The 11,217-nt window shown below is 43.9% G+C and overlaps 1 protein-coding gene across 1 annotated transcript; it reads right to left on the bottom strand.

Annotated features, from left to right (window-relative positions):
• Positions 1 to 7,892: 7,892 nt before the first annotated feature.
• Positions 7,893 to 10,461, bottom strand: LOC123147829 (AP2-like ethylene-responsive transcription factor At1g16060). The gene is made up of 5 exons (XM_044567144.1): positions 10,427 to 10,461; positions 10,190 to 10,272; positions 9,906 to 10,003; positions 9,691 to 9,764; positions 7,893 to 8,601 (listed from the first exon to the last, which is right to left on the bottom strand). The coding sequence occupies exons 1-5, from the start codon at positions 10,459 to 10,461 to the stop codon at positions 7,893 to 7,895; spliced, it is 999 nt and encodes a 332-aa protein (XP_044423079.1).
• Between the last annotated feature and the right edge of the window lie 756 nt (positions 10,462 to 11,217).

Genomic DNA, 11,217 nt, shown 5'->3' on the forward strand with positions numbered 1-11,217 from the left:
GGATGTGTTTGATGAGATATGACGAATTGCCGCTTTATGATCAGATTGTTCATTGAATTCAATTGAATTTCTTGTTGTATAAAAATGATCCTTTAGAGGAAGGTCAAATCTTATAGGTGTTTGCACTGTTTGCATTGATTTTCTTCTTTCTTTTTTCTTTTCTGTCAGTTTCTTTGTTTCTTTGTCGGAATTCTTAGGGGGCTTTTCCCAACGTATGTCTAAAGTTCTTTACTCATTCCGTAACGCATCATACCGCAACTAACTCATTAGTCACAATGCTTGCAAGGCTTATAGTGATGTGTATTACCGAGAGGGCCCAGAGATACCTCTCCGACAATCAAAGTGACAAATCCTAATCTCGAACTATGCCAACTCAACAAACACCATCAGAGACACCTGTAGAGCACCTTTATAATCACCCAGTTATGTTTTGACGTTTGATAGCTGATGTCTACTACACAGCCTTCTTCTTGTAGACGTTGTTGGGCCTCCAAGTGCAGAGGTTTGTAGGACAATAGCAAATTTCCCTCAAGTGGATGACCTAAGGTTTATCAATCCGTAGGAGGCGTAGGATGAAGATGGTCTCTTTCAAGCAACCCTGCAACCAAATAACAAAGAGTCTCTTGTGTCCCCAACACAACCTATACAATGGTAAATTGTATAGGTGCACTAGTTCGGCGAAGAGATGGTGATACAAGTGGTATATGGATAGTAGATAATGGTTTTTGTAATCTGAAAATATAAAAACAGCAAGGTAACTAATGGTAAAAGTGAGCTAAAACAGTATTGCAATGCTAGGAAACAAGGCCTAGGGTTCATACTTTCACTAGTGTAAGTCCTCTCAACAATAATAACATAATTGGATCACATAACTATCCCTCAACATGCAACAAAGAGTCACTCCAAAGTCACTAATAGCGGAGAACGAACTATCCCTCAACATAATTGGAGAACGAACGAAGAGATTATGGTAGGGTCCGAAACCACCTCAAAGTTATTCTTTCCAATCAATCCGTTGGGCTATTCCTATAAGTGTCACAAACAGCCCTAGAGTTCGTACTAGAATAACACCTTAAGACACAAATCAACCAAAACCCTAATGTCACTTAGATACTCCAATGTCACCTCAAGTATCCGTGGGTATGATTATATGATATGCATCACACAATCTCAGATTCATCTATTCAACCAACACATAGAACCTCAAAGAGTTCCCCAAAGTTTCTACCGGAGAATCACGACGAAAACGTGTGCCAACCCCTATGCATAGGTTCATGGGCGGAACCCGCAAGTTGATCACCAAAATATACATCAAGTGAATCACGTGGTATCCCATTGTCACCACAGATACGCACGGCAAGACATACATCAAGTGTTCTCAAATCTTTAAAGACTCAATCCGATAATATAACTTCAAAGGGGAAACTCAATACATTACAAGAGAGTAGAGGGGGAGAAGAAACATAAGATCCAACTACAATAGCAAAGCTCGCGATACATCAAGATCGTGCCACCTCAAGAACACGAGAGAGAGAGAGAGATCAAACACATAGCTATTGGTACATACCCTCAGCCCCGAGGGAGGACTACTCCCTCCTCGTCATGGAGAGCACCGGGATGATGAAGATGGCCACCGGAGAGGGATTGCCCCCTCCGGCAGGGTGCCAGAACGGGTCTAGATTGGTTTTCGGTGGCTACGGAGGCTTCTGACGGCGGAACTGTCGATCTATTGTGCTCTCTAATGTTTTTAGGGTATATGGAGATATATAGGAGGAAGAAGTACGTCAGGGGGGCCACGAGGGGCCCACGAGGGTGGAGGGTGTGCCCCCTACCTCGTGGCCTCCTCGAAGCTTCCCTTACGTGCACTTCAAGTCTTCTAGGCTTCTTTCCTTCCAAAAATGGGTTCCGTGAAGTTTCAGGTCAATTGGACTCCGTTTGGTTTTCCTTTTCTTCTAAACCCTAAAACAAGGTAAAAACAGAAACTGGCACTGGGCTTTGGGTTAATAGGTTAGTCCCAAAAATGATATAAAAGTGTATAATAAAGCCCATAAACATCCATGTAGATAATATAGCATGGAGCAATACAAAATTATAGATACGTTGGAGACGTATCAGTAGCACACAAAGTGTTTCTCCGGGATTCGGGAGTTGCATGATCTCATAGTTATAGGAACATGTATAAGTTATGGAGAAAGCAATAGCAACAAACTAAACAATCATCGTGCTAAGCTAATGGATGGGTCAAGTCAATCACATCGTTCTCTAATAATGTGATCCCATTAATAAAATGACAACTCATGTCTATGCTTAGGAAACATAACCATCATTGATTCAACGAGCTAGTCAAGTAGATGCAAACTAGTGACACTCTGTTTGTCTATGTATTCACACATGTACTAAGTTTCCGGTTAATACAACTCTAGCATGAATAATAAACATTTATCATGATATAAGGAAATATAAATAACAACTTTATTATTGCCTCTAGGGCATATTTTCTTCATTTTGCACATTTTTTATAGCATTTTATATTATTTTTGGACTAACCAATTAACTAGTACCCAACTCCAGTTGTTGTTTTCTGTATTTTTGACCTTACAGAAAATCAATATCTATGGAGGTCAAACACAATGACAATTTAATAAGGATTTTTGGGGCACAAATGATCCAGAAAGCACCGAAGGGAACCGAGAGGAGCTACAGGGGCCCCACACGGCCCCGTCTAGGGCCTTAGCTGCCCCCTAGGCCGTGTGGGCCGCCTGCCCATCGCCTTACATCCATTCTTCCTCCTATAAATTTCAAATTTTGCGAAACCCTTCGCAAGATTTTACTTCGAGTTTTTTCGCTGCTGCAAGCTTCTATTCCAAAGAGATCCAATCTGGAGGCCTGTTCCGGTACTCTGCTGGAGGGAGAATCCATTGCCGAAGGCTTCTTCATCAACCTTGTTGTCTCCATCACCATGTGTGAGTAGTTCTCTTAGGACCTTAGGATCCATAGCAGTAGCGCTCTCTCTCTCTCTCTCTCTCATCTTCAATACCAAGTTCTCGTGACCTGCCTCACATGATCCAGATTAATATGATGTAATTCATGGATGTGTTTGATGAGATATGACGAATTGCCGCTTTATGATCAGATTGTTCATTGAATTCAATTGAATTTCTTGTTGTATAAAAATGATCCTTTAGAGGAAGGTCAAATCTTATAGGTGTTTGCACTGTTTGCATTGATTTTCTTCTTTCTTTTTTCTTTTCTGTCAGTTTCTTTGTTTCTTTGTCGGAATTCTTAGGGGGCTTTTCCCAACGTATGTCTAAAGTTTTTGTAGAAATTATACATTTTTTGTATACATCTAAAATATTTTTTATACATGTTTAACAATTTCCAAAAAAATGTGTTGAACATCTTTTGAAAATGTGGTAAACATTTTCCAATCCATGGTGGAACATTTTTAGACTAATACAAAATATAATTTTAAACTACGTGAATTTTTTTAATTTTGTATAAACATGTTCTAAATCTCACAAACATATTTTTGAAACTCGAATTTTTTTGCTAAGTGTAATTTACAATTTTTTAATGGTATGAGATGTCTATTTTAAGTTATAGGACCATATTTACATTGAATAGAATTTTTATAAAATTTGACGCACCATTTTGAAACCTTTGAATATTTTTACATGTTATACAATTCTTTTTGGAATGCTATCATTTAGAAAAAACACTAACTAATTTTTTGCACTTAGTTAACATTTTTCACGGTCGTGGATTTTCTTTTTAAGTAAATTTAAGTGTTAGAATGTACTTCCTCCGTCCAAAAAAATTTGTCCCTCAAATGGATGTATCTAGCACCAAGTTAGTGCTAGATATATCTAGCACCAAGTTAATACTAGATAGTTCCATTTGAGGGACAAGCTTTGGATAAGCTTTTTTGGAGTGAGGGAGTATGTATTTAGAGTGTTATAAAAATATGAACAAATGTAAGAAAAAATGAACGAAAAAATAACATGCCTGTGGCCTATGGAACACGTGCGATCGCTACACATTTTCCGAAATCACTAATCGAGGATTACTCATTCTAAAGATCATTTCCACCTTCCTGGTTGCGACAAGTGGCACGCCAAGTTTTCTCTTTTTTTACAGATCTATTCATTCAAAACGTTTTACCTCTTAAACCATGCGTCCAAATCTCGAACAGTTTTCATCGTTGGATTTCTCGCGCCGAGATCTTCCACCTCCCCAAGTCGCGAACTTTTTTTCATGAAAAAACTAAAAAAGACGAAAAAACCAAACTGGAAGCATGTTTTTTTTTCTTTTCCGAAAGAGGCATAACCATGAGTCTCGTGGAAGCAAATCCAGGCGTCTCGTGGAAGCAAACCCGTGCTTCTCGTGGAAGAAAAAAAATACTTTTTTTCGTTTCCATGTGCCTCTTGCGGAAGAAAAAAGCAAATCAAGTTTTTTTTCTGTTTCCAAGAGGTACATCCATGACTCTCACGGAAGCAAATCCGTGCCTCTCGCAAAAGCAAAACCATGCCTCTCGCAGTAGAGAAAAAATAAAACACATTTTTCCGCTTCTGAGAGGCACGACCGTGCCTCTCGCGGAAGCAAATCCGTGCCTGTCGCAAAAGAAAGAAAAAATAAATTGCCTTTTTTTCATTTCCGAAAGGCACGTCTGTGCCACTCGAGGAAGAAAATACGCGCCTCTCGTGGAAGAAAAAAGAGAACACATTTTTCACGCATTGTTTTTTTTTGTCCAGAAGTTAAGAAAAACCGGCAAAAAACCAAAAAACCAAAGAACCACCTAAAATGCGTGTGAAAAAAAATCGGATGGAGCGCCCAAAGCGCTCCAAGTGGCGCACTCTCAACCCACACCAGATGACCTTTGGAGAGACTCCGAACAAGCGCTCCTTAATTAGTTGCTCTCTCCACATCTTTTTTGTTTGTTTGCGAAAATGCTCTCTCCAAATCATCGCTTTCAAGGTGACACTTCTAGCTAGCTGGGCCTAGCCTATTTAGCTGGTGTTGTTGGTGACATTAGCGTTTGAGTTGCTACGAGCGAGGTATAGACTTGTCCGCCCAAACTTTACAAGTGGGTAAACTCTATTGAACTCATTCATTGCGTTAGGATGGCGGGCAAACGCGCAGTGGTACGTGCAACTAGGCCGACTCCTTCTGTTCAGTTTTCTTCTCGTTTTAGGGATTATATTCAGTTTTCTGTTAGTCTTTTCTTTTTCTCATTGTTTTTCCCTTCCATTCAGTTCTCTTCTCGTTTTAGGGAGCGTATTCAGTTTTCTATCAGTCTTTTTTTCTCCTATTGTCCTTTCGGTTTTTCATGGGGTTCTTTGTTTTTTCTGTTCTATTTTCTTCCATTTCAAGTATCTTTATTATTATTTTACGAAAAAATGGACATTTTTTAAACCTGAAAAATTAACAAAGTTACACATGTATTTATTCAATAGTGTCATTTCTTTATAAAACATGAAGTATTTAAATTACATAACAATTTTTTTTAAATATTTGTAATTTTTAAATTACATGACGATTTTTCTGAAAATGTGGACACCTTTTAATTGCATTAACATTTTTAAAAATATGTGGGGAAAATCTATTACATAAAATTTGTTTTTTTATAAAAGTAAAAGAATACTCCCTATGATCCATAATAATATGTGCTAGACAATACATATTTGTGTTACGAACAAATGTTTGTACTAAACTTCATTTTTTGTGATACTAATTAAGCTGCTTTTAACCAATATTTATCGAATATACGGTTGCGGGATTTAATTTCAAAGCTCTCGCCATGAGGATGCAATGGTTAAAACGATTTTTCATTTGGATTCTCAGTTTGAAAGTAATGTATCTTTTATTTTCAGAAAAGGTTTGCGGATCGCACACACCATGTATTTCGTATGTATATGAGTATGTGTTGATTTTACTGTGTTCATCCAAAGCTCGGAGGCCCCTTGTCTCTGTGTGTGCTCCAAAGCAGCGGACCTAGGGTGTTATCCTTGGGTGTGTCACAGTTCAAAATTTGTGAAAACTTACACTACATATAAATATGATTTATTTTGGTCAAAACATGGTCATAATCTTGATAGATAGTCTTCAAATCGTATGAATATGTTAATTATTGGGAGTACCTAGAACTCATTTAGATGAGACGTAATTTGGTCTCATTCACCTGAAAAATAAGAATGGATACAACCCACGTCAGCACACACGCATCTTATAGCATCACATCCAATGACTATAAAAGATAAATGAGACCAAATTAAATCTCATCTAGATGAGTTCTAGCAAAACTGTTAATTATTTAGTGTTCACTACACATTAAAAAATTATGTTACAATTGAAGGGGCCGGGGTGCCAGTGATACCCATGTCATCCCTGGAAAGGAGGAAACTAAGAGTATCTACAGCCGGACCTTCATACCCGCACTAAACGCACGGGCCCGCTACTCAGTCACTGTTTGGGCAAAAAATTTCCACCCAACCGCAACTCCCATATTCGACCCAAACGCCCGGTCTGACCGGCACTCCCCATGTCCAGCCCATATTTGGGACGAATACAGAGACACCCGGACGCATCTATCACGTCATATCCGGCCCACTGTTGCCTACCCAACCCCACATAAATTGACCCTTTCTACACTCTAGACGAAACCCAAGCTGATGTCCACTCCACTGCACTCCCCTCCTATCCACCCCCCTCGCTCGCAAGCTCCCGTTCGGTGATCTCGACCATCTCCGGCATGGCGGGCAATAGAGCCGAGTCCTACACCTCCCGATCCGTTGACCTGGAGCTCGTCCCACACGGCTCCGGGGAGGAGATGGTCGTCCGCCTTACGCTATCCCGCTCCCGGGAGGAGTCCGCCCGACGGCAGCGCTCAGACTCCATATGTCGGGAATCCATTGCATTCGCTCAAATGGCGCACGGATCAGGCCCCATGGTAGGTTTGGTTGCCTCACCGAAGGTGGTGATCCGCCTCGCGTCCGAACACCGTGGCGGATGTGCATCCCCTCCGTTGGTGCGTGGAATCAAGCCACTAGATGTCCGGCGCAAATACTGCGGGGTGTGCCTGCCGTGTAAGGCAGCAGACGCGGGAGGCCACGGTCACGATAGACGTCGGTGAGGCGGAGTCGCACTCTCCGGCGCCGCGTATGGTACCTGGAAACCCCTACCGTTACAACCGCGTCGTGGTGGACGTAGCCGGCTCCGACCACGACAAATCCATCATCGATCTCACATCCACCGGCGACGTGCAGGGCATGGTCTCCGGCGAGGAAGAGTAGGGCATGAGAGATGGCGGTGCATTGAGTCCCGTGAGCCGGTGCATGTCCCATGGTCTACTCTACGTCACCAGCGATCGGACCTCCACTCCAAGGAGTGCAGCAAGGTGCTGGACATGGACACTGCCAGAACAACAAGGACAGTCGGCGGCGAAAATTTAGTGTGGTTTTTTGCTGTATGTAATAATATAGATTTGATGATTTGCAAATGGGGTATTTGGTTGTGAAAACAATTTTTTGTTGTCTGCACCAGTCACTGTGGAACTCGTCCGGGTATGTCCGCGGATGTTCAGGAGCCGGATTTTGCTACTTGTGCTCTACAACCCAGTGTTTGGTATTCTCCTGAACATTTTGACACTAGCTTGATTAGCTATACCAAGTCTCACTCACGACGACCGAATCAAATCCACACAGCAGCACGGGTCAAACAAACCAGGCACACGTCTCCTCCTACCTCTCTCTAGCTAGCAGTTCAACTGGCCACGTCATTACGTAGCATGCATGCATGTGCCATGGCCATGGCTATCTCGAGGAACTTGCCCTACTCCCTCACAAGTTCCTAGCTATAGCCACGCTCCTTATTGCGCAGGCGATCGAACTGGGTGACTAGATTGGTACGGTTGGATCACAGCTTCCCAAGCAGTCCCAGAGGGATTCCTCGATGCGGGCGAAGCTGTCGTCGAGCTCGTACATGGAGCACGAGAACGCCGCGTCCTCGCCGCCGCTGCCGCCGTACAGTGCCTCCCCGGGCTCGTTCTCCAGCGCCGGCACCGCCGCCTGGTCGGCGTCGACGTCCGTGGCCGGCTGGTGCTGCTGCGCGACGAGCTCCTGGAACACGGACGACCGCAGCAGCAGGCTGAGCGCCGTGGTGGTGGACGAAGGGGACGGGGACGGCGAGGGGCCGGCGCCGAACACCATCGAGCCCACGTCGCCGAGCAGAGAAAGCGAGTTCCGCGAGGGCGGGAGGAGGCGGAGGCCGCCCATGTCCCTCGGCGTGACCAGCGTGGTGGCCGTGGTGGTGGACGACGGGGACGGCGCGCCGCTCAGGCCGCTCATGGCCTCGGCGGGGGCGGCCCCGGGCTTGAGCCAGCGGATGTAGGTGCTGAGGTCGAAGTTGGTGACGGCGTTGATGCCCCGGTACTCGATGGCGGCGATGTCGTAGGCGCGCGCCGCCTCCTCCTGGGTGCTGTAGGTGCCGAGGTAGAGGTACTTGTTGCCGAACACCCTGCCGATCCGGGCCTCCCACCGCCCGTTGTGGTGGTGCCGTGCCACCCCCCTGTACTTGGAAACGCCGCGGGAAAACCCATTGCTCTTTCTGCATATTATGTGCAAGATCCAAGATAGTTAGCATAATTTTTCTAGGGCCAAAAATTCGCACCTTGTACAAAACAAGATTTTGTAAAAAAAATTCTATTTTTTTAAATACAGTACAAACGCAAGCGCTCATACACTCACCCTATGACCACTGCCCCTATAACCATCCAAGCACAGGTTGATTCGCTATTTTTGTTTTGTTTTTTTAATAGTTTAGTTTTGTTAACCAAGAGTCATGGTCTACCCGTCAGCTACATAGTTAAGATCTTAACCAATGAAAATTTGACTCCTACAAGGAAAACATTTTTTTTACAAAAAGGAAAACAACTTAAAATGATTATTTTATCGGTTGTAAAAAGAGAGGTGTGCGTGAGACGACCAAGAACACATGGTAAGTGATCATGCTCATAATTTAGTAGATCAAGAAACATTTTAACTTTAATGTGGCTATCTTTGATGGCGTAATACTTTCCGTGCTCCCTAGCACTTAGTCGTAGTCTCATGTGTTTTTCAGAGTGTCTTCGTGGTTGGTTTGGGACGGCGTGGCGTTTGCACTTCCGCAGGTGAGGAATAATTTCTTTCTTGCCGTATCTTGTTTTGTTGGTGTGCTTGTCAGAAATGGAGGGCATGTGGTTTTATGTCTCTAGCGGGTCTTTCGGGATCGGTGGGTTTAGATTTTTGGGAATCCGTCTGTATCGATGATTTTCCAGCTACTGCTTCTACAAGCTCATGGGTTTTAAAAAATTTGCTCCCCCAGATGTGGCATCCGGCTTTGCTCACAGCGCGCCGCCGGTGGATGCAGGAGGGAAAAAACTTCGGCACCTTCAAGGCTTTGATTGTAATTTTACTTTTCTATTTGGGTGTGTTCGCAAGGTTATGTGATCCTTAGTAGTTAGTATATGGCCTTTAGGCCTTTTCACAACAATTTTTCTCTCAAAAGGCATAATTGTTTTTCTATCAACAACATATCGGGCCTCAAAGTTCTTTTGTGTTTCTCAAAAAGAAATTTACAATATCTAGGATTGAATTAACAAAATATAGCATCCATTCATTATGTATAGTTTTTCAAGAAAAAATATATTTGCCGCACCTTCTTATTGACGCTAGGTATTCTTCCCTGGATACACCCTGCATCACCTTCAGCTCCTTCTCGTAGTCGACGACCTGTTTGCATGCACAAGCATATCAACAGTAGCAAGTCAGTAATACAATCTAGCAGATCTACATATACATATGGAAAAGGGAACTAATAACATATTTTGAGAACCCGCAAAAAAAACATATTTTGAGTACAAAAATACGTACTGGGAAGTTAGTATAGGTGGTGGGTCCCCAGTATTTGAGCGCTGCCAGATCGTATGCCCTCGCCGCGGCCTCCTCCTCGTTATACGCCCCAAGGTAGACTGCGTGACGATATACATACAAATATGAGGTATATATATAAGATTGTCTCCGATAAAGATGCGGTATACAAGATGAACATATATGTATGTATATAATATAGTCACAGCTATACGTACATATACAAGAAACGTATGATAAGTGGATGTCACGTTTTTTTTGAAGATAGGATGTCACGTATTACATACCTTGCTTTCCTTTCTTCTTTTGTGTCGGGTTCCACGTCCCCTTGTCCCATAGGTGAGCCTCGAACCTGCCCGTCCAACGATGCCTGCAAAAAGATACAGCCGTATTGATTCTCAGTACGCTAAACAATTAATACGCAAAAGCTTAACCCACAAGAATACATGTATATACTATACGTACGCAAGCAAACAAAAAAAAACGTTATACATGGGTACGTGTTGAAGCACGTACCTGCTTACACCTCTGAACCTGGAGCTCCTCTTCGCCGCCGCATTGCCGCCGACCGACTTGTCGCCGGCGCCGTCTTTACCGTTGCCCGTCACCCCAGACAACCCCGACCCCGCCGGAGGCTCCCTCTTTCTCCTCTTCACGCTGATCTTCACGCCGTCGTCGATCACCGGCGCCGCCCTTGGCGCAGCCTCGCAGTACCGGACCCCTCCACCTCCTCCCCCTCCCGCTGCGACGATGCCATTGATCAGCTCATCCTTCACCATCCCATACGCCTCCATGGCCGAAAACCCGTGTGTACACTTTTCTTTTCTCAACCTAGCTCGGATCTCACCAAGAATGGCGTCGGGAGCTAACCCCGTTGGGCGCGTGCAAGTTTATACCCGCGCGCACGCACGGGCCGGTGTCCGTATGCAGTAGGTGCGCGGATGGTGGTGGTGGAGTCCATCCTTGTTTCCATCTATGGGGCTGAGAAGGACATGAGGCGTCGATGTTCCCGGTGCCAAGGGCTTTGTCCCTTGTGCTGGCTACGGTTTTGACAACTTTTCTGGCCGCCATGCATTGGTGGGTTACCGTATAGCTAGCACACGGCGGATGTGGCCTGCCCTTACTGGCCAGCAAAAATGGTTTTAAATTAGCCTCCCTGTTAAGATATGCGTAGTTGCGTACACACCTAGCTAATAGTCAATTGGTAGTTTCTTTCCAGGATGATCATCCGGGGAATAGATTTCTCTTGCTGATGTTGTCTTAGTTGGAACTCAATTTTGATGAAGTTTGTTCAAAGCATGTAAGTGATGCTGAT

Source organism: Triticum aestivum, chromosome 7A, assembly GCF_018294505.1.
Source record: "Triticum aestivum cultivar Chinese Spring chromosome 7A, IWGSC CS RefSeq v2.1, whole genome shotgun sequence".
NCBI lineage: Eukaryota > Viridiplantae > Streptophyta > Magnoliopsida > Poales > Poaceae > Triticum > Triticum aestivum.